Raw genomic sequence first — 21,227 nt, 5'->3', positions numbered from 1 at the left:
AGCCACGTGCATCCATGCCAAGTTAACCCGAAAATCATCCATCAACCTACGCTACGACGACAAAAGCCAAAGTACCAGTAATTTATTCAACTTAACCCATTACTGGGAACACCTAGTTTTATTGTAGAATACTTCAGGATACTAACCCCAAAGTAACACTAGGCTACACAACACGTGTTGATGCTGTCCCACGAGCGTGCCATGATGTTAGCCGCAGCACCTCCCCGGTTCGCCGCTCTGTGAAAGAGTCCCAAGGACCGCCATTAGCATTCACCGAACGCTCACGGGAAGCATTGTCTCTGATCGCCAGGCATTGCGTCTTTGCGCCCACCCATAGTATCACCTTTGTGCGGCATCAGTGTTCAGCCACTCCCTTATCGCAACGTTGAACCACTTTGAATTAGGCAAAACTTCCTTTTCTTGTCAGCTCCAGCGTCCTTGAGGAGCCTTGAGGCCTTGTGAGTTCACGTGAGTTGATATGGTGCCATTTGCGTGCCGCTAAATCCACTTTAATCGCTTTATATGGTTTCGAGGGCAGTCATCAAGCGCTGTTCCAACGCAAAAAAAAAACGGCGTTATCGAAGAACATCCGGGGAGCCTGAATGCAAAAGTAAGACATGGATACCCTCAGGCTGCAACCAGGGAGCAGGGAGTTTAATTGTGTTTCGGAAGCTTTTGTACCGAAAAGGCAGGTGTAGTGTTCATTGCTCAGAGTCATAGCACTAGGGGCTAACCTAAGATTCTACCAAGTAACCGTCGAATGTGCGTAGATCTACCCCATCGTCTAGATAACTTGGATAGCAGTGTCCGCTTATCAGTACGAAATTCTGGAACACGAGTCACGAGAACTCAACGATGAATAAACGCGCTACCTATCGTGCCTAGGAACTGTTCGCCTGACTTACTGATAGTGACTCGGCGCTATAGTCCGGCTAGATAATCACCGTGATGCCTCAGAAGGCATGCGCACGAAGCGCCCAATATATGAGGCATTATCAAATTTATCTCTTCAAATCAGCTTCATCGATGACTTGGGTCCGAGATAGGTTCATCATGATGTGACGCCGCTAACATCCAGAAGTTACGGGAAGCACTTTCTGCTGTTCTTTCCTATGACCGTATGATTTACGCGTCGCGTAGTCTGTGCTTCTAACTTTGAAAATTCAATTTTGGGGGTTTCAGAATGTACAACCTGATAACGCCATATGGACGAGAACGTGTATGATGTCCCTGCAAAAAGCACGAGGATTTGACGAGAGTAAAAACTTTTCAAGACCTTTTGACTCGGTCATCGATGGTACTGTCAGCCGACTTGACATACATTTCAGGGCTCCAATTCAAATGACCGGAACACGCGCAGTACACGCGCTGATGCCGTCTCCAGGTGTTACATATACCGCGCTATCTGGTTCCGAACCGATACCGTGCGGGGCAACAAGTCAAGGAACTTCTTTTTTCTCAGTGAGCCGCAATGGTGAAGTCACAGTTAATAAAACACAAAGTCTCGCTCCTGTTCGGTAGGAGCACAACGTATCCAGGCGGGAGTACGGGACACACTGCCGATATTGAACAGGTCGAACCTTGGTGGGCTCATCGGCGGAATTAATCATCGATAGCACACATTCTTTCAAGAAGACCAGATGCTCAAAAACGAACATCAAGGATGTGCCCTAATTTATACATAGTCGATACGGCGATGTAATACGAACGTCCTCATGATGTTAGTCCTGACGGAGGCGCGGATCGATGCCAATCTATGAAACATTATCTAGGCATCTGTAGATATCGTCATTCATCAGTCATAGCCTTGGCAACTAAGAGACACAAGTAACCCACAATATGAAGTACCAACAAGCATAGAAGAAAGGCTCTGTAACTGATCTTCGTCAAAGGCAAGTTGATCCTTGTGCCAGGTATCCTGTAAAATGGACGGTAAGGCGCGACAAAGATTGTCATTGATGACAGGAGCAATCTACCTGGTGGGTCTAGATAGAATAACATCGGTGAGGTCAAATCAGTACACAATGGGAAATAACCTTACTTTCTTGAACTCAGAAGCGCAGTGGCGAATTGTCGTCGAGATCGGCGGCGGATCTGTTGCATGTCTTGCCAGGACTTTATTGATGAAGATGATCAAAAATAGTAAAAGAATTATGGCGAGCGGACATAAGTTTTTGACGAGAGTTGCTCATGACATCCACTAACCTTCTGTGAGGGACGGCATCCATGGCTCTACAGAGTACGGGAAGCTCTCGATAAGGGCACACAGGCCAAGGATAGCCGAATGTAACTTTCTCAGAGACTCTCCGTAGCCATTGTGTGTACGTGATGGGAGCTTTACACTGCGCGCCAATGATATGAAGCGATTCTAGGTTCAATGGAGCTTAAGCATGGTCAAAACGGAGGATATCGTCACGCACCTTCAATGGGATGATATTCTGCCGCTGTGAGCATCGTACTACTCCGGACAGGGTCTTGGACGACATTTCTCGGACTTCGACATTTTCATCTGATAAACAATCGAGTAATACATCCATGACTTTGAGTATCCCGCTAGATGAAATGGTCAAGAGATTCCTATAGAAGAAGACAACCAGGGCAGGCAACGCATGCAACCGAATTCGCCACGACTAGAAAAATTGCGCGTCAAAACTTTCATTTTGTCGTGGTAAAGGGAAGATACCTCAGATGACTGAATGGCTGAGACTAGCTTATCCAGGACGATGTGCGTAAGCGAAGACGGCAGATAACTTGAGGATAGCAAACGAAGCACCGAGCTGCTGTACTTTTGAAGTTCGGGATTGTCGCTCAACTCTGACATGCTCAAGAGTTCAGGGCTAATGATGACTTAGCAAAAACACAATATAAAATGAACGGGTCACAAACAGCAGAGCCATGGCATGAGGACGAACGAGACAAGCTTCAGGGCTATAAAGCGACACCCATAGCCAGAGCAGCACTGTCGAGTGTCAGTTAGAACCCACAAGTGAAGAATTGCGAAGCCTACTGGTCAAGCCGACTTTGTCATACTGAAGGTGTGAACATAAGACAAAAGAAATCCAGAATGTATCATTAACCCACCCGTGACTGTGAAACTCTAGGTGGGGGGAACCGTTCCTCCCTCCATTTGGGGAAATTATCAATGATCGATTGTACATGATCAGAGAAAAACCCTTGTCTGAGTGGAAATGACTACTAAGTGCGATATCGGAAGCACTACTCAATGGCACATACCTGATTTGAAGTGGATCGGAACTCTCTGTGCACGCCGCGAGGAGGGCATCCACAGAAGGGTATGCCGGTCTCCATCGATATTTGGCTATCAGGCACAGGGCATTGGCTATCGAAGACCTTATCTGAATCAAAAGATATGAGACACACGGATGCAGATCGCTATATCAAGCAAATACCTCTGCATAGTTGGAGTCCGCGTTGTTGAAGAAAATCGATGCATATCTCTCCGATACGCTATTGAACCGGACACCGACAGAATCAATGAATACAACGACAATATTGAGAGCCTTCGTCACTGCAAGACAATGAGCATAACAGTGCTAATGACAAGAAAGGGACTTACTGGAAAACGCAGAGTCGCCCTGGAAGTCAAGATGTAGGGATAATATCCAATCGACCAAAGGCTGGAAGCGACGTGGGTCGACGTTCAGCAGGGTATGCTTCCGGCAGCTAATGAGTGATGTTGCTCGATACTACTGCGGAACAAGTTTACCTCTAGGAACGAGGTCCAGTATGCAACCGTATCTGGTTTCGCCTGAGTGAGAATCACGTCAAAGCGCGGCGTGATCCAAGACCATAGTTCCTCTCGTGTTTGCCTGGGCCAATGTTTCGACCCTGTGATAAAGCACATCAGACGTGAACACAACGGCATAGAATAGCAAGATACCGCGCAACAACCCGGTCAGCATTTCAGCTGCAGCCGCCTGTTTAAACTTATCCGCATCGGTCATCAATGGTTCGACAGCTTGAAGAATTAGATGCAAGTGTTCGCCATTGAACAACTTCGCTGCAGCAGGGTTAGCAATGAGTCCAGGCAGGTAAAAGTGAGACAATGGGAACCTAGTGTAATCATAAAAATCACATTCTCTGCATGGAGATGTGGTGAACTAGACGCCTTGGTAGACTCTTGGCTCCACAATGTCGCGAGCTGAGCATAATACCCGTTTCCAATGAAATCGTGCATGGCCTGCAAGCACTCCCTTGACGCTGAGTCCCATGGCACTGAATTAGTCAGATTGACAGGATAGCATTTGATGGTCTTCGTCCAAGCCAAAAAGCCAGTGTCTAGCAGGTCAACGTAAAACCCGCTATTAAAGCGCATGAACAGCAAACTTTGAACGATTGAAGACCCGACTTACTTTACTTCATTAACGGGCTGGTCTAGTTGGGCAAGGAAAGCAGGCGGGTTGTTGATGGAAATAGTCCTCGCAAAGGGACTCTGCCACGTGCAGAGCCAGAGCTCGTCATCAGTTTTGGCGTACGCTCGTATCTTCATGAGAACGGCAGTCTTCACGATTGCCCTGCAAAAGAGACAAGTAAGAAATCAATCGACGCGGTGCATGTTTGACTAGAAGGATCATACTGCTCAGCACTAGTCCTTATTCCTGTTTGCGGGCTAAGTGTTTGTTCCATGAAGAAACGAACCAACTCCGGAGGAGCCACTGCATCGCGTCTGAGAAAGCCCATCAAGAACTTTATGGCCATGTGCACGTATCTCCACTAAAGCCTTGTTTAGTTGTACTGCGAGAGAATAGAAGACAACATACATGGGTTGTAGGCCGAGAGGCAATCTCAAGAATAGAGTGAACCTGTGACAAATATTAACATCAATATACGCATCGACGACGCCATACACACAGTCTTATCGGTCTCTTCCAAGCATCTCCTTGCGCGTTTAGCAACAGACTCGACCGCCGCTGCCATCAGGCTTTTTTCTACTACAGCAGCCGAGAACTCCGCTTCAAGAGTGCGAATAGAGGCTTGAACCCCAGGAGTACTGGCTGTGTATGCAGAAGTCCTTATTACTTCTTCACTGAGATGTATTAAACAATCTGTAGAGAAAGTGGTAACGAGCTTCTGTATCGAGGGCTGTTATGATATCAGACTGGGTTCAGAGCTATGAATTGCGACTTGTGCTCACTTTTTCCTCGTGTTGGCTTTCTAGCAGAGCAACAAGGTATTGCCGTCGCAATGTTGGCTCTGCGCGCGATTAGAGTCAATTACACATTATAATGCTCAGACATACCAGACATGGTCAACGCGGCTTGTGGGGATATCAAATCAGATCACGCTGACAGACGCGGTAAACCCACATACCAGTGCCTTTGTGACCAAGGACATACAAGGCGCCCTTAATTCTATCTGGATCATTGCCTTTTGACAGAGCATTGAAAATGGATGGCATTATGTATCTTGTCGCTCGCACGTAGGACTAAACTGAGGTCACAATACGGTCAAAACAGATTACAAATGTACTCACACCGCATGTGCTGTGCAGCACACTCTGAGCGAGGCTGAAATATTTGATTGTTACAGGGAAAAAGTAACGCCATCAAGCAACTCACCGTCGCACTCGCGTGTATGGTGACAAACAGAGCTCCGCGAGGTCTTCCTTCAGCAATGTGTCGTCCAGGGACGATCTTCGACGATACAAAGCGTGGATATAGAGTCGGCCGCAATGGTATACTTGTGCTCTTTTTACCCACGCAATCCGCGAGTTCTCTTTTTGCCTTGGCGACATTCGGTTTACCCTGTTTACGTCAGACAAGAAAATATGTTGTGTTTGCACGACTTACTCTCTCGATTGAGCAAAGTTCTTTTGCAAGGTGATAAAATCTTGTCGACTCATCCCGTAATCAAGGAAGTAAGTGTCGATGGCCTTCACGACGGCGACAACAGCATCTAAATGATCTTCACCTCCGTGGATTTGGCGCAAGGCGACCGCAGCCAAGTGCGCAACATTGCCGAAACGGATGCGGTGCTTGAAGGCTTGTTGATAGCGAGGATCATTAGGATCAGTGAGAACAAATCCAGCTTTGACGTCAAGGTGATCAACAAGAAGTCCTTCGAGTTCTACTTCTGGATCGAAGCATGGGTGCACTACATCTTTGGGTCCTTCTTTCAGGAATGACGGTAGGCCGCTCCAGACAGACCTCACGAACAGGAGGTACCTGTGAGAACTATGTCAATGGATTGCTGTCTTCGCTGTTTTGTAACTTGCCGGCAGAAGTCATTCCTGACGACTTCGTCCCAATGCTCAGTAGATCGTGCTAAGGCTTCTATCTTATCGAGTGCAGGAGCTGCTACACGATCCAAAATGTCCAGAATGAATTGCACTTCCTCGGAGCTTGGAACTTGATGCCACATGGTTAGTAGTTGCGTCGAGAGGATTGGTATCGTGCCCACCGTGCCATTCCACCTTCACATCCTTTGCTTCATACAGTCGACCCCATTTGGTGTTGTGTGACTCGCTGAACTCTGAGTAATAATTAGCTGCGTAAACGGGGTGGTGTGAACATGACCTACCAGGCTGACTCCATAGGTCATCGTTCACGAAGCGGTTGTCGGAGGGGTAGACACCAGACAGTGCATGCATCACCCTCGCGACAATCGCGGCAGTGCCTGTGTAGCCACGCTCACTCTTTGTCTTATTCAACAATAAGGATAAAAGGTCGATGATATCTTCTTTATGCTTAAGGAGCTGAAATTGACAACGCATTCAAAAATTAAAATTGCTATGGAACTAGGTGACACTCACACCATGTGCTCCATACGCAAGACATCCACGCAATATAGACATGTCTGTAGGAGACGATCAGTTCGATGCCAGACAAAGGACAAGCTCCTTACTCCAGTGCAATGTTGTGTCAGATGGAACAAGATCATGTGTCGATGTCGTTCTAACGCTCGAAGCTCCATACTTGAGTTCATCTTGTATGCGTGAGATACACGACGGCAGAAACCTATCCAATGTCTTCTGAGGTTGTGCGCGTGCTAGGCATGCTATGAGCTGCCCGAACGCTCGGATGGCGTTGGACTTCGCATTTGTCGCAGCGTAATCGAAGACGAGATTCAAGACGAGATCAAATAGCTGGTCTGAGAGGTGCAAGGTGACCACGTCGAGCATGCTCTTAATCGATTTCAGAACCGTCTCTTCCGATTTTCCGCCGGTAGTCTTCTTCTTCCCACCTTCCTCAGGAAGATTCTCGTATAGAGCTAGAACTCGGCGGAAGAGAGATGTTACCCAGTCTGCTGGGAAGTAAGTAGCTTTCCTTGACTCATAGGGGAACGAACACACCTGCAAAACCTGCCGTGCTCTCCCGGACAAGAGTTCTCTCCTCTTGCCTGCCCAGTGAAACGAATGGGCTCATTTCGACACCTTCAGGGATATGGGCGTCCCCGGTATCAACCTCCATGAGGTCTTCGCCTGGCGCATCCCCAGACAAAGCGAAACCAGAATGATGCATGGAGAGATCTCCAACCTTGACATGCTGTATGGCGCTGACGATGAATAAGGTAGCACATACAGTCTTATTAGGGTCATTCTACGCATCGTGTTGATAAGTAAGAAGCGTACGCCATGACGATGTAAGAGATCTTACCAGATCAATGCCAGGAAGGCAAAGTTCTAGAAGAGGAAGTAGGTGCTTTTGTCCAGGCCTCCATATGATCTCCGAGACAAGCGGAAGTGAAATGCCGGAAAGCATCTTCAACACTGCGGTAGTGCGATGAGTCTCATTTACCACTTCCAGACCACCGTAGGCACGCTCGAGGAGCTCAGGCATAATGAGGGTCGGCTCAAGCAATGCCATAATGCGCAGTGCACCTTGTGCCATGCTAATCGAAAATGAATCCTTGGAAAACATGGCAAGAAGGGCGGGCGTGCGCAAAACATTGACGAACGCTCGGCGAAGAGAAGGGGTGAGACGATGTGCCTAAATAATGCACATAAGTACACTGCATCGAGCTCTGGTGACATACATACTAAGGGAGTTTTGCATGAAGGCTGCTGCTCTTCAAGCCATCTGTCGGCAAACTCGACGGTGAGACGTTGCAGGAGATTCGTGAGCTAGAGGGAATATTGGCACATGACAATCCGTTTCAGCGCAAAACGTACCGTAAACGTCCAGTGACCAGAGTTTGATGGATGAAAGAAGGACTCTGTGCTTGTAATCAGTTTGTCTAACGAGTCAAGCGCCTTCGAACCGGCCAAGTATCCCATCTGTGGGCTATTAGGGGATCCAGGAGTTGATGCGGAATCTCCGCGTATTGGACCATCGAGGGCCATTGAGTACACAAACAGTTTAGCTAAGGAACCTGCAGGAATCAAGTAAGTTCTTGTATGACGGAGAAGATATGAAGATACCAACTAATTCTACTGATGGTTTTCTTGACTTTGGAGCCTTGGCGTGCCGCGCTGGCATCAGCCTGAACAGATGTGGGCGGTAGATTCTGCTAAAATTGAGTTGAGGATTGTTGTGCTAAGAGAGAAAGAGAGATGGCTCACATTCGAATTGCCCACAGGGACATCTGTTGAAACAAGAAGTTAGCGATTTTTGACCAGGTGTACTAAATGACATACACAGCGACTCGATCCCTTTACTAACAAGCATCAACCACTCTTCCTGGGTCCAGATGCCGATATCTTTCCGTGCGGCACCCCCTTCCTCTCCCGCAAGTCCTTCCTTACCAGTGACATGTTCCTCCGCGAGGATTCCAGCCATTTCAAGAAACCTATCGTCCATAGAGTGTGAATTGAAAGCTTCCCAAATCCTGAATATAACAGGAAGGTAGATATGTGTGTGGGTTGGCGGAAGGAACGAAGTAAGCACAGGTATCATTGTCAATGTAGTCTGAGTGAAATCAATCTAAGTGGAAATTTATAGATGATAAGAAATCTGTGGCTTACATCGGGCGTGAGGATGGGTAAGAACGTCTCGAGCATACCGGAGATATCACTGGCAGGGAAATAGCGCTTACAGCTCTCCGCAACATACAACAAGATATTGTTCAGGTTACGATTGCCCCTGTTCACTCTGCATCAAAAACCGGCTATATGCATGACTGTGGAAGTACACTTACTGAAATTCCGCAAGGCGGTTCTTGGGGAATAATTCCTTGTACAAAACATCCCATAAAGGTTTCCAGGGGAGTTGGAGGTCCGTGGCCTCAAGCTTGCGCTTAACTGTCTTGGATCCCAAGAGGCGGTACAACATATCTGCCCAGCTACGAATGATGCGCACTTCTATGCCAGGCAGAAGGCATAGTTCGTAATAAAAGCGGACTAGTTTGGCGCGGATGGAGGTCATCATGGGATAGCGCATCTGCAGCCAGCTGTATGCAGGGGTGAGTTACTTGGAGTTTACATGCGCGGCAATGACATACCACTGCAGGATCGCATCCCAAGTAGTGAGGACCAACCAATTCTTGGATTCGGCGCAGATTATCAACTTGCCAACTATGTGCTCAAGCTTGGCTTGCATGACATCGATGGACTCGCACTCGTAAGGGAGGGAATCAAGATAGGTCTGCAGAGTGGCCTTTTCCTTCTCATATGCAGAGCGATCAGAGACGAGAGCCGCGGCAATGTCATCGGAGGGAGACTCGAGGAAGTCCACGGACGTATCTTCTTCGTCCATGAAGACGGAAAAGCCACCTGAAGTAAACTCCTCTACAAACTCAGAGATGAGACTATTGATATCAAGTGACATGAAAGGAGACGATGATGTAGAAAGCAGTTATATATGATAGCAAATGGGCGATATCAGGTCAGTTCACGGTCAGACGATTTGAATGGTTGAGAGAGAACTGAAGAGAACGGAATTTGAACGTACGTGTTTTATAAAGGAATGAAATTCCAAGCTGACGCGCGTCGTCTTAGCTATATCTGCGGATTAGGAGGATTGCGTCGTCCCCCCAATGGCACAGTCTCCGTAAACGCCTTCATAATACTCCCACGTGGTCCGCACTGCAGCTTACAACCTTAACTTCCTATGTCTCAGTTTTTACGACCGCTCGCGCTTTTCAGTGCATCATGGTCTCGCTCATATACAATTGGGAGAACCAGAACTCTCAAGCAGTCTAGGTCATGCATAAAACCGTTACTATGGGGTGCTGTTTCCGTATTTTCAGCTGCTTATGCAGTACAGAGTACCGCGACCATCCATCTCGATGCCGAGCCATCTCTACCCGACTCCGAATTTGAGAGTACGTTTCACCGCACGACTGGGTCAGTCCACCAACTCAAAACTCCGCACAGCTGATCCCGCAACATCAATTGCTTTCCCTAAAACGCTTCGCATACCATCAAAGTTCCCCTTGCCTCAATTCTCACTCGTTGGCGTTGGCGTGAGGACCGTATCATTCCTTGGGATAAAGGTTTACTCCGTTGGCTTCTATGCCGATCTTGCCAATCCAAACTTGAATGTACCACCGCTCCTTCGTCTTCTTTTATTCTGACGTACATTCCAACTCGATAGATTCCCGTGACCGCAACCCCGGATGAAAAAATCGAGCACATCGTCCGCAATACCGCATGTGTCCTCCGAATAGGCAAGTCTCCACGAACGCCTTCCGTCCTGGCGTTGGACCTCACCCTGCTCAGTACCCACTCGCAGCACATCTTACTCACATCTCCGTGATGGCTTCATGCGTGCCCTCACTGCGCGCATGCAGCTTGCACATGCACGTGCTACGATCACACCAGCAGAAGAGGCCGCAGCCCAGTCCCCCCTGAGGGAATTGAAATCACTTTTCCCGACTACGGCACTGTCAAAGGGCACAGCGCTTGACGTAGTACTCGTCGCGCCATCACGTAGCCCATCTCGTCCACGAAGTCTGATTTTCAGAGATATGGGTTCAGTCGAAAATGATTGGGTGGCAGAGGAATTTGTCTTGGCATATTTCGAGGGTAATGGAATTAGCCCTCCGGTAAGTTTATGCCGTGTATTTGATTATCTGGTTTACACCTTCTTGCACAGTTGAAGAAGACTGTCGCAGAACGAGTGCGAACACTGGGGAAGTAGCCTACAACACCGCTAGTGTAGTTGATACCCTCGGGCCAAAGGCATACAGCTATAAGGATGATACTTGGACGCGAAAATGCATCCCGTTTAGCTCAGTGGTAGAGCGCGTCACTAGTAATGACGAGGTCAGTCGTTCAAGTCGGCTAATGGGAAATTTTGTATCGGATGATCAAAATGAGTTTATGTACAATTTTGGACCAAACAGCGAAGTACGTAGGTCCTTCAACTGTGACGTAGTGCCCTATCGGCAGCAAATATAACTTCGACAACTGCCAGGCTGGATAAGGCCCCTCCCTCACTGATTCAGAGCCTCAGGATCCGGCGCCCACATCCTGCTTGCCCTCACCGCGAGCCCATCCGATGGGCGAGCACCTCCCACGAACAACTCTGATCCTGCCGAGACGGTTCCGGCGGCCACCCCTCACAGCCCGGCATATGACAGAAAGCCCGATACGAGTACACCGCCAATAATTGCCTTATTTTGAAACACATACGCTAGAAGCTGCTCACACAATCAGCGCTGCAGTGCAGTTCTGGAGACTGCCGCGAAGAGCCGGAAACCATGCCGAAAAGCTCGTTACTTTTGGGGTGGCAGAAGTCAGTCGAGCTGGGAAGCGCCCCGCAAATGGGTACGACGACAGCCTACCAAAGAAGAGGAAGTCCCAGTAAGAGTATCAAGTGCAAGGGCAGACAGGGTGTGATATATTGTCTCGTGAAGGGAGGGGTCAGGTACGTGATTTCTTTGAAAGGGTTGGACACACCGACTTTGCATTCCGTTTGCTTAGCGACGCGCTGCGAGAACACAGTCAGCGGTGGTATCTAATGTCACGTTGGACGCCATGGTCATTGTATCTTCTGTACGATTGATGTGATTATAATTATTTGCACCTTGGTAGTTCATTTTTGACGTTAATTGTCATTCAAATCTCATTGTGCTCATCCTGGTCTTCCCCGCGGTCCCGCCTCGAAATGATGTGCCATTAATAGATGTCATGATCCACAAAAGTCACGTGGTGGACGCGACGCGCTAGATGGCTAAAAATATCCTCATAATCATTGTTGATTGATCCAGCACGTGCCAATCTATGCGCACACATATAAGTAGGGATCGCGTTTAGTTTCTGGACTTACGGACAACACCCATCTTCCCTGTCAAACCTCACTTACTTTCCAAATGGCTCGTACCAAGCAGACCGCCCGCAAGTCCACTGGAGGTAAGCATATGTTATGTTATCGTACTCCATACGTCATCTTAAACGTGTTGGACAGGCAAAGCCCCCCGTAAACAGCTCGCATCCAAAGCAGCTCGCAAGACCGCCGCTGTGAGTCGACTGTCTCCCCCTTTCCACCATTCCTAACTGACCGGTTCGATCCATTGGCAGGTCCCCGCAGGAGGGGTCAAGAAGCCTCATCGCTTCCGCCCTGGTACCGTTGCCCTGCGTGAAATCCGTCGCTACCAGAAGTCCACGGAGCTCCTTATCCGCAAGCTCCCCTTCCAACGTCTCGTACGTGAGATTGCACAGGATTTCAAGGTCGGCACGACGCTCTTTCTACACCGTTATATATGTTGACATAGCCATCTAGACCGACCTCCGCTTCCAATCCTCTGCCGTCATGGCACTTCAAGAAGCCGCTGAGGCTTACCTCGTCTCGTTGTTCGAAGATACCAATCTCGCCGCTATCCACGCCAAGCGTGTCACTATCCAACCTAAAGACCTTGCGCTTGCTAGGCGTCTCCGGGGAGAGCGATCATAAGTTATTGACTGAGTAACACTTGGAGTAATAAGTATAGCGCGTTGTATTAGTGTTTTAATGGAGTTCTGTACGAATGATACCTTCTGTCTTCCGAGTTTATTTTAATTTTATCTCGGACACCCGTCAGCAACATACGGATCAAGGAGTGACTCAGCCAACTCACCCGCCAAATTTACCAGTCACCGATCGCTGGCCATATTTGGGTAGGGTGCTTCGGATGCAGTCACAACAGCCTTACCATGACCTCCATGGCCAGGCTCGCACGTCAGGCCAATATGCTTTGCACACGTTCGCGGCCATCGACCTACATCTTCTCATTCTCACATAGTCACCGTCACCGTAGCTCTGCATTGGGCGTCTGTCGCAGGACATTCGTTACTCACCAAGACGCTGCATCTTCTTCATTACTTTCTTCTGCACTTGACCAGAAACAGCGCGCATCGCGTTTGAACCGAGAGGACTCGGTAGGACCGTTTACGCTTGGATTATCTCAAGCCTCCCTCAAGCAAGGAAAGAAAGTGAAACAGTGGTCCGAGCTGAGCACGGGTGGGAAGGGTACGCAACATTTTCTTAGAGTCATCTTCTCATATTGAGGGACTGTATTCATTAGTGATTCGAACAACTCAGCGCACTTCGAACCTTGCTGTCATTCTTTTGGGTGCCGGCCTTTCTGCTGTGCTCATATATGCCCTTACATCGGAGTTGTTCTCAAAGAACTCGCCTACCGTCCTTTTCAATGATGCTTGCAAACGCATCGATGCGTCTCCTCGGGTATGTCATCATATAGATTGCGAGTCCGGTTTTTGTACTCATCGATACAGGTTGCAAAATACCTGCGAGCACCTCTAATATTCCACAATAACCCACCCTCTTCCACACGGCCGAGGCATAGGCATAGGCACGTGTCATCTCAGGTTGCAGTAGACGCATCAGGGCGAGAACATATGCTCCTCAACTTCTACGTACAAGGGTCATCCCCAGCTAAATCGGCTCATCAAGCTGATGATGAAGCGGGTCCTTCATTGATCGAGTCTCTGAGCTCCCTGACTCTAGACGAAGCTATAGCGTACGCGAAGGAGAGGCTGGAGTTGATTGGGGAATCTGGAAAACGTGCATTTAAATACTTGAGTGGCGATGTCACTCCATCGCCTGCACCTTACCCGCACCTGTCGGCCAAGGAAAACCAAGAGACAGAAAGAGATCAGGAGAAGGGCTTGTGGAGCCTTGCTGGGTTGTTCTCAGGGTTGAAGGGACGGAGAAGTGCAGTTGAGGGTGTAAATGACTTCGGCGTTTTGTGGACAGAGGGAGAAGTCCATGCTGATCTCGTCCGGGTATGTAATTATCCAAAGAATATTTCACCAACCCTCATGTGAATCGCAGAACGACGAGGGTTATTTCGTCTTCCGGTATCTCCTGATTGACATTCCAAGTACGCCACTTGTTGGATCCTATTATCTTCTACTGATGTCAAAGTTTCAACCTTAGACTCAGAAACCCGGCATCCAGTGAGGGTGTTCGTTGAACGAGCACCAGGTGTCCGGGAAAATGAGCCCATTATGCGGTTCACTTCGGTATAAAACACTGAACTTGCCACCCCGATACCTAATTCGAAGGTATGGGAGGCCTATCCATTATCTAGGCATAGTAGACTACTGCTTGCCATGCACATCTGTATTATATGGTACAAAGGGACGTTCAACTGCGGTTATGCACGAACCCCTAGCAATACGAGTGATGTAACAAAGGATATGCAGTCTACTCGCCGAAAAGCTTCTGAACGCGTTTCAATACCGAATCTTTCGAAGGGTCTGGAATTGCAGTTTTAGCGTCGAATTTCCTGGAGAATGTAGGCGTGTCCGATGCTCACCATATGGATGGTCCTTGGAGGGTATCTCGAGCAACGTAGGGAATGCTTCCTGATAGCGGTCTACCGTCGGTCGTATCTTCTCTGCTATCTAAAGGCACACGTCATATTAAAATACAGTCAGTGGGAGGTTTGAGCTCACATGCTGGTTAATGAGGACGATTGCGATGTCCTTCCGTTGGGTGAACTCCTGGAACGCAGCTTCGATCGATGATATTTGTGTTTCTAGATATCCGTGAGCGCGCAATAACGTGGAATATGCCAAAGACCTTACTAGAGTCGACGACGAGGAAGTTCTTCCTCTGATGCTCGTTGATATGGCCGACGCCTGCAAGAAGTAGACCTGTTATTGAGTCCTGTCGTCGCGAATCGATTCCTGAGCGGAATTGGGGACAAGCAGGTCAGGCGAACGCACCTCATCTCCTATGACAGCGATGAGATTTCTGTCCTTGAAGGACGTGGTCGACGCCATTAGTGCTCTTCGGTGGACCAGGAAAGGAAATGAGGCCGAGGGTCGTTACCCCCTCGCTGACAAACACAGTCCTGACGATCTTCAGTCTCCCCTGGTCAAGAATTCTAATAAATCCTAAGCAAGAGTCTTTGAATAATCTATAATGGCAATGGACATTTTCAATCGCCCGCCTTCGATCTCGGAGGACACAATTCAGTACACCCTCTATCCTCCTCCAGCACTGGCAGAAAAATCATCTGCAACGACACTCGCAGCATGCGTACAAGCATATGTCTCCGAGCTTTTGCCATACTTTCTCTGGCACAGAGACTCCTTCGAAGTAAAAGTCGTGAAAGACCTCGATTCTGCTACAGCCAATGATAACAAGTGGATGCTCGAGGGGCGTATGCGCGTCGGGGACTCCATCGATGACGAATGGTGCGCCGTCTGGCTCCTAAGGGAGATCAGCAAGAAGTGGGATTTTGCTATTAGGTCAGATTTCGGGATCTCGCAATCTTATCTAGGGACTAACAGCGCGTAGCGTAATGGACTCTGATGGGGAGTTCCTCCTCATCGAGGCAGCCGAAGCCCTGCCTTCATGGGTCAAACCGTCCAACTCCGAGAATAGGGTGCGCCCTCTTCCCGTGCTTTAGATGGTAAGATTTTTTGCTGAATTGTCCCTTGTGCTCTTACATTGCAGGTCTGGATACACAGTGGAATGCTGCATCTCATACCTCTAAAACATACGTCTCCTCCAAGTAAACCAAAACGAAGACGCAGATTCCCTGGGTACAAAGGTAGTGATGACGAAGATGACATTGTTGGTGATGATCTCGAAGAATACTTGGCCATCGATGACGCACTGAAGCTGGTCCGCGATGTAACTGTCGATACGCGTGCACCCCGTACAATTGAGAATACCGTATGGCAGCGTATCTCAGGGTATGTAAATGTTTTGGTTGTGCGTTATGAATTATTGATCTTCAGGAAAGTTATCCTGCAGCAGCAAAAAGCCATGTACACACCGCCAAAGCCTACCTTCCGCTCGACATCGCTCGCGCCTTATCTGTTGACCCTTCGTTGGTGCAAAAGCCTGTCGAAACATTCTACACTCGTGATGCCATCCAACTACGAGTCAGCATATCTAACTTGTTACTAAATCGTTTCTGATGATTCTTTTGTAGGCTGCACATCGCATGACGCGGTTCCCTCCTCACTCTGCCGTACTTACCACGATCAAAATGACAAAACCAGCATATGCACAACTTGTTGGGCAAAAATTCTTCCCTCCAAAAATATTCGGTTATTTTAAGGAGCGCGAGGGTAGCGACGCCTGGCGCTGGAGAGACATAGGTATGAAGCTGGTATGTAAACAAAATCGCCATTATGGAAGATGTCCGTTGACAAATAAACAGGCCTGCGGTTTCGAAATGATCTACCAAGAGTCGAAGAGTCGTACTGACATCGCAAGTAAGACTACTGACGCAGTCAAGTCGTCGGTATGTATGCCTATCTTAGTCTTTCGTCATTATACTAACCTCGTGACCTTAGGCGGAAGCCCGTAAAGAAGCACTTCGTCGATCATCCGACTACAAAGCATACCTCACGAATCTAGTGTCAACCGGCTACTTCCGGGGTGAAGTCGAAGGATCGCAGCTTTGGAATGAACTGGAGGACAAGGCCGCTGATGCGTTCATTCAGGTTCGCCAAGAGGAGTAAGTTATGGAATTTTATTGTCCATCCCCTGATGCTGACGTGGTACCAGCGATGCTACTCGTCCTTCATTCGCAACGCTGTTCAATTCGGCATCGTCAAGCGCCCCTGAATACCTTACCGAGATGCCTGATGAGCCTGAAGACTCGGATGACTGGATGAACGTAGATGCAGCCAACTTTGATGACATGCTGGAGCGGACCCGTTCCCAGCCGCAATCTCAAGCGATGGATGTTGATTCTGCAGGTGATTCTGCAGAGGAAATGGTGGCCAAAGAACAAGCAACCAAGCTGCATGACCTTGCAGCCAAGGTGCAGAAGTTTGTTGAAGGAGAGGGTTACGTAGAGGGTGCTAGGTTTGAAGAGTAAGCATCCACACACTAAATCCTTTCAGGAGACTAACTCTTTTGCTTCTAGCGAAGCTTTCTCGGACGACGAGGACGACACAGGCGAAGAGGATGAAGAGGATGAAGAGAATTTTAGTGATGAGAAATTCTCGGACTCCGACGATGAAGATGACGACGAGCCAGTTACTGACGAATGCTACCCGCCAAGAAGCGATGGCGAAGCTTGTGCCTGCCCTCTTGGAGGCCGAATACGGGCAGATGCCCGCTTCGTTCAACACTCAACGTGTTTCCAAAGTTACTATCGAGACTGACACAGTCGATATGACCGATCCAGCGATAGCACAGTCTTCGACCACCGAGCCCGCTTTAGAAGTTACATCACCAGCTCGTACTCGATCTATACGACCACCCATTCTGTCGCGCGACAGGTACGAGGGTGTAGACTCTGATGATGATCATCTGGCTCCGATCCACTCGCTGGTGGAGATGAGGAAGATGTCGAGTCAGAAGAGGACCGCCCGCAGGTGGTTGGCGATATTGAAGTTGACATGGATGAGGAGGAAGCAGAGTTCCTGGAGTTCTCAAGGCAAGCTTTGGGTATATCTGATCAACAGTGGGGGGACATCATTAAGGATAGGAAAGGACGAGGAGGTAAATACAAATTGATCTGCGTAAGATCTTGCTGACGTCCAGTTTTATAGCCTTCGTTCCCACTAGCGTCATGGCGGAGAACACAACATCAACCTCGTCAATATCATCAAATAATAAATTTCATTCTCCCGCGACGCAGTCTTTGGAAGCACAGGGCCGACGACCTGCCCCTGGTCCGAGGCCAAATGTCAATCCGAATTTGGACTCCTTTGAAGCTGTCATGCAAGCTATGGATGCCGAACTCAACCGGTCTCGCCAGACGGTGAAGGGGAAGGGGAAGGCTCCAGCTGTCCCCACAGGTGACCCTGCAGTCACCGGCAAAGGCAAATCTAAATCGACATCCATAGAAGAAGACAGTGAAGAGGACCCAGATATTGAAGCTCAAATGGAGGTTGAGCTCAAAGCCATGCTCGAACACGGAGGCGGAGATATGGAGGAACTTGACTCTGATGGAGAGGAGGTGCCGATGGACTACAACCTTATCAAGAATTTCCTGGAAAGTTTCAAAGGCCAAGCGGGGCTTTCTGGACCTGTGGGAAACCTTGCGAGTCGCTTGCAGCCAGGGTGGACTTTCCCAAGGGATGATTCATGATTGCGCCACCAATACATGGTCTGTCGGGAACATATGTCAATGGTGTCTAACGCGGTGATATAGCGGTTGGAAGGTAATGAGTACCTGTTAGACTATTCATCGTGTACTTTGTGTGAATCAGTATTGTGTAGTGAGCACCTAGTACTTCGTGACTACATGTGTAAGTAAATATTGCTGCCGATCGAGTCGGACAGTTATTGTTACATCTAATCTTATCTAGAACTCCCATAGTAAATGAACCGAACTTTGTCGACTATCAGTAAAGCCAACAGTCGCTGCTTTCGCGCTATACTCAGAGAACCTACGCAAGAGTTACGATGATCCATGCCGTGCTCATATGTCAGAGTACTTATCTCTAGTTGCGTCACTTTGCCCTGACATGCCCTGCAGTCAACACATCCGGCATTCCAAGGCTGACCAAGTTTTACACGCCTCTCCACCAATCTTCTCAGACGTTGATTCAAAAGATATTTTCTCTCATATCCATCCGACCTGCGGGACTCTGCAACTTTCTAGATGCACCGGAACTTGAGGCGTTTATCGGCCCCAAGGATGACTCGGACGAGAGATGGCGCGTCGTATACCGAAATTACGCGACCCTATACTTTGTATTTGTCGTCGATGGTGCAGAAAGCGAACTGGGCATCCTGGACTTGATACAAGTGAGTGAATGTTGCTCTTGTAGTCGTGCCCACATTGTAACGAACTATTCTAGGTTTTCGTGGAAGCACTCGACCGGCACTTTGAGAATGTTTGTGAACTGGACCTAGTGTTCCATTTCGACGAGGTGAGTTACACGGATTTTATACGAATGTCCTCCGACGACCAATGATTGCTGGTGCTCAGGCCCATCACATCCTTGCGGAAATCATACAAGGCGGCCTTGTCTTGGAGACCAATGGTGATGAAATCAGTAATTCAGGTCCGTATCTTTTTCCAGGTCTCCTCATCCGTCACTATTGTCGGATTATGTATTCATATTCTTTCCGTTCATATTTGGAATGGGTCGTGTACAGGATGATCCGTCTTTTCTGATATTGACGCAATTCTTGATAGTGAAACTAGCGTCGAAGGCCAGAAAGAACTCGTTTGCATCAGCAAATCCTTTAGCTCTAGGCAGCGGAGTCGGAGGGGCGCGAAGCGGATCTCTGCAGACTCCACTGGGATGGTTGACTGACAGGCTGACAGGTGTTGCTACTCGGTGAACTGCTTGAAACAGTTTCACGTGTAATGGCGCGATGTCGGGTTCACAGTGGTAATTAAAGATAGTAGGATTTCACAACTCCCACCCAAATAACTGCGACGCCGGTTGTAGCTCCAGGTCCCAATCTGTCCTATTCTTGCGCTGGCAATAAAGATTCCATGGTATAACAGCACAAGATGACGTCAGGGTGGTAATGAGGCCCACAGGCTCGCGATATGGATGACATTTGACGTCGTTATATACAACAAAAAGTCATTGCCTAGGTGTAGAGGCAGGGCTATGACGGAGTTTGTAGAGGTTGAACACCTTTAATTTACTGCGGGAGCCAACAGGGTACCTAAATGATCACACAACATCCGCTTATAAACGCGCGAGCAACTGGACCGATTTGACCAACACGTACGCTTTTTCTTCTTTTTACCCGCACCAGGAGCACTCTTCGTTGGAAATGCGTCTTGAGGTGTGGGACCGCTGGCTGGGGTTGCCGCTCTGGTCACCGCAGGTGCAGGTGTAGCCGAGGAGCGTATCCCTAGGGACTCGGGGGGGACACTCTCTCCATCTCTGGCAGAAGCAGAGGAAGAGAAGGAAATTTTTGAGTGAAACGCAGTAGACCTCATTGCGTTATACATTAACATGTTGTTCTGTTGCTTTTTTGGTCCACTGGCCGTTGAAGCGGGTTTCTGACTTTCCGGCTGGGACGTAGAAATCTCTGTTTCGCCCGCAGCAGTTGAGGTATCTTCTGCACCCCATTTCTTGCTAGTATCATCAGACATAGTCTGGTCCGTGATTGGCCAGATAAATCCCGTGCGAGGGGTGTAGTCAGGTCGGTTGATGCGCAGTATATCTAAAGAGGACTGCAAAGCGTATAGAGAAGTAAGCTACAAGCAAATAAGTCGAAATGAATACATGGTAGGAGTGGGAATCTACCAGACGATTGGAGAGAACGCCGTAGACGTCTGGTGAACGATATATCCGGTTGTTCATGATAAAATAAGCAGCAAGAGGACGGACTAGTTCCATGCTCAAATTTGGGACATACTGAGCGGCTTCTGACTAACGTACCTTCCTCAGGGGATAAACGTTCTCTTTTATGAATAATAAATAACGAAGGTGGTTGCGCATGCACAAGGGCAAACTCGATGCCGGTGAAGCGTCTATATCACGCGACGAAATACGTCAAGGGAGCTCGGAATTTCAATGGAACTCACTTGAGTTCTTCTGATTCGTTTACGATGGGCACGCCTGTGTGCATAGTTTGCATGCGCAAGACCTGATTGTTGCTCTGCTTGTCATAGAACATTGAGGTAGCAAAGTAATCAAAAACGTTGTCCGATGTGAGAGGACCGTTCGCCTGATTTGTTCACTCGTGAGCATGGGAAGCTGACTGACGCCCTTGTGGCGTTTGAATTGAATACCTGGATCCATTCATGCCAGATAAAAAACCTGTGACTGTAATCGTCAGAAGGATGAAGATCGTTGAAGTCCATCACGGCCGAATTGTGAATGCGGATAGAAAGAACTTCGATCTCGTTCAGGACTGACAGTCCCGGCGGGCCAGGGGCGTATCGCTTGATGTTGGTAACGTATACGTTGCGTGAGAAATGAAACCCGG

The 21,227-nt window shown here is 48.5% G+C and overlaps 8 protein-coding genes and 1 non-coding gene across 9 annotated transcripts; 6 read left to right on the top strand and 3 right to left on the bottom strand.

Annotated features, from left to right (window-relative positions):
- Positions 1 to 1,495: 1,495 nt before the first annotated feature.
- On the bottom strand, positions 1,496 to 9,948 carry EDB91DRAFT_1096702 (uncharacterized protein). Its single transcript, XM_041317012.1, has 42 exons — positions 9,849 to 9,948; positions 9,400 to 9,685; positions 9,097 to 9,348; positions 8,924 to 9,041; positions 8,597 to 8,867; positions 8,522 to 8,544; positions 8,385 to 8,469; positions 8,132 to 8,331; positions 8,000 to 8,083; positions 7,617 to 7,949; positions 7,313 to 7,559; positions 6,865 to 7,263; positions 6,773 to 6,816; positions 6,541 to 6,715; positions 6,421 to 6,492; positions 6,236 to 6,368; positions 5,811 to 6,185; positions 5,580 to 5,765; positions 5,495 to 5,528; positions 5,332 to 5,446; positions 5,261 to 5,278; positions 5,156 to 5,214; positions 4,873 to 5,103; positions 4,782 to 4,823; positions 4,598 to 4,734; positions 4,374 to 4,535; positions 4,075 to 4,322; positions 3,902 to 4,021; positions 3,728 to 3,849; positions 3,578 to 3,674; positions 3,411 to 3,529; positions 3,235 to 3,356; positions 3,082 to 3,178; positions 3,008 to 3,029; positions 2,887 to 2,959; positions 2,684 to 2,837; positions 2,421 to 2,630; positions 2,206 to 2,368; positions 2,042 to 2,115; positions 1,977 to 1,985; positions 1,837 to 1,918; positions 1,496 to 1,776 (listed from the first exon to the last, which is right to left on the bottom strand). The coding sequence occupies exons 2-42, from the start codon at positions 9,651 to 9,653 to the stop codon at positions 1,769 to 1,771; spliced, it is 5,769 nt and encodes a 1,922-aa protein (XP_041183720.1). The 5' UTR covers positions 9,654 to 9,685; positions 9,849 to 9,948; the 3' UTR covers positions 1,496 to 1,768.
- EDB91DRAFT_1096699 (chalcone-flavanone isomerase-domain-containing protein) lies at positions 9,949 to 11,150 on the top strand. The gene is made up of 5 exons (XM_041317011.1): positions 9,949 to 10,221; positions 10,274 to 10,440; positions 10,494 to 10,566; positions 10,619 to 10,944; positions 10,995 to 11,150. The coding sequence occupies exons 1-5, from the start codon at positions 10,008 to 10,010 to the stop codon at positions 11,037 to 11,039; spliced, it is 825 nt and encodes a 274-aa protein (XP_041183719.1). The 5' UTR covers positions 9,949 to 10,007; the 3' UTR covers positions 11,040 to 11,150.
- Positions 11,121 to 11,192, top strand: EDB91DRAFT_t20. The gene has a single exon. It is a non-coding gene; the product is annotated as a tRNA-Thr (tRNA).
- Positions 11,193 to 12,044: 852 nt separating this feature from the next.
- On the top strand, positions 12,045 to 12,927 carry EDB91DRAFT_1096690 (histone H3). The gene is made up of 4 exons (XM_041317010.1): positions 12,045 to 12,253; positions 12,309 to 12,361; positions 12,422 to 12,571; positions 12,624 to 12,927. The coding sequence occupies exons 1-4, from the start codon at positions 12,214 to 12,216 to the stop codon at positions 12,792 to 12,794; spliced, it is 414 nt and encodes a 137-aa protein (XP_041183718.1). The 5' UTR covers positions 12,045 to 12,213; the 3' UTR covers positions 12,795 to 12,927.
- Positions 12,928 to 14,737, top strand: EDB91DRAFT_1096688 (TIM21-domain-containing protein). The gene is made up of 6 exons (XM_041317009.1): positions 12,928 to 13,349; positions 13,405 to 13,565; positions 13,616 to 14,125; positions 14,175 to 14,223; positions 14,280 to 14,602; positions 14,662 to 14,737. Exons 1-5 carry the CDS (start codon positions 13,034 to 13,036, stop codon positions 14,369 to 14,371), a joined length of 1,128 nt encoding a protein of 375 aa, XP_041183717.1. The 5' UTR covers positions 12,928 to 13,033; the 3' UTR covers positions 14,372 to 14,602; positions 14,662 to 14,737.
- On the bottom strand, positions 14,254 to 15,130 carry EDB91DRAFT_1276869 (ATPase, V1 complex, subunit F; the record flags this gene model as incomplete). The annotated part of the gene is made up of 5 exons (XM_041324668.1): positions 14,254 to 14,602; positions 14,662 to 14,749; positions 14,801 to 14,883; positions 14,933 to 15,014; positions 15,074 to 15,130. 5 exons carry the CDS (start codon positions 15,128 to 15,130, stop codon positions 14,550 to 14,552), a joined length of 363 nt encoding a protein of 120 aa, XP_041183716.1. The 3' UTR covers positions 14,254 to 14,549.
- Positions 15,131 to 15,185: 55 nt separating this feature from the next.
- EDB91DRAFT_1096652 (SGT1 protein-domain-containing protein) lies at positions 15,186 to 18,639 on the top strand. The gene is made up of 12 exons (XM_041317008.1): positions 15,186 to 15,601; positions 15,651 to 15,738; positions 15,810 to 16,051; positions 16,102 to 16,243; positions 16,294 to 16,473; positions 16,525 to 16,608; positions 16,661 to 16,824; positions 16,875 to 17,186; positions 17,239 to 17,451; positions 17,485 to 17,606; positions 17,655 to 17,819; positions 17,870 to 18,639. The coding sequence occupies exons 1-12, from the start codon at positions 15,273 to 15,275 to the stop codon at positions 18,409 to 18,411; spliced, it is 2,583 nt and encodes an 860-aa protein (XP_041183715.1). The 5' UTR covers positions 15,186 to 15,272; the 3' UTR covers positions 18,412 to 18,639.
- On the top strand, positions 18,628 to 19,770 carry EDB91DRAFT_265759 (clathrin adaptor complex small chain-domain-containing protein). Its single transcript, XM_041326647.1, has 5 exons — positions 18,628 to 18,750; positions 18,802 to 19,073; positions 19,127 to 19,198; positions 19,258 to 19,333; positions 19,468 to 19,770. Exons 1-5 carry the CDS (start codon positions 18,729 to 18,731, stop codon positions 19,614 to 19,616), a joined length of 591 nt encoding a protein of 196 aa, XP_041183714.1. The 5' UTR covers positions 18,628 to 18,728; the 3' UTR covers positions 19,617 to 19,770.
- A 153-nt stretch (positions 19,771 to 19,923) lies between these two features.
- On the bottom strand, positions 19,924 to 21,102 carry EDB91DRAFT_1233796 (MED6-domain-containing protein; the record flags this gene model as incomplete). The annotated part of the gene is made up of 6 exons (XM_041321142.1): positions 19,924 to 19,952; positions 20,019 to 20,493; positions 20,543 to 20,625; positions 20,678 to 20,769; positions 20,824 to 20,966; positions 21,031 to 21,102. 6 exons carry the CDS (start codon positions 21,100 to 21,102, stop codon positions 19,924 to 19,926), a joined length of 894 nt encoding a protein of 297 aa, XP_041183713.1.
- Positions 21,103 to 21,227: the final 125 nt, after the last annotated feature.

Source organism: Suillus paluster (assembly GCF_016628075.1).
Source record: "Suillus paluster strain FC165 chromosome Unknown EDB91scaffold_2, whole genome shotgun sequence".
In the NCBI taxonomy this organism is placed as follows: Eukaryota; Fungi; Basidiomycota; class Agaricomycetes; order Boletales; family Suillaceae; genus Suillus; species Suillus paluster.
This window is presented reverse-complemented; position numbering and strand designations above follow the sequence as displayed.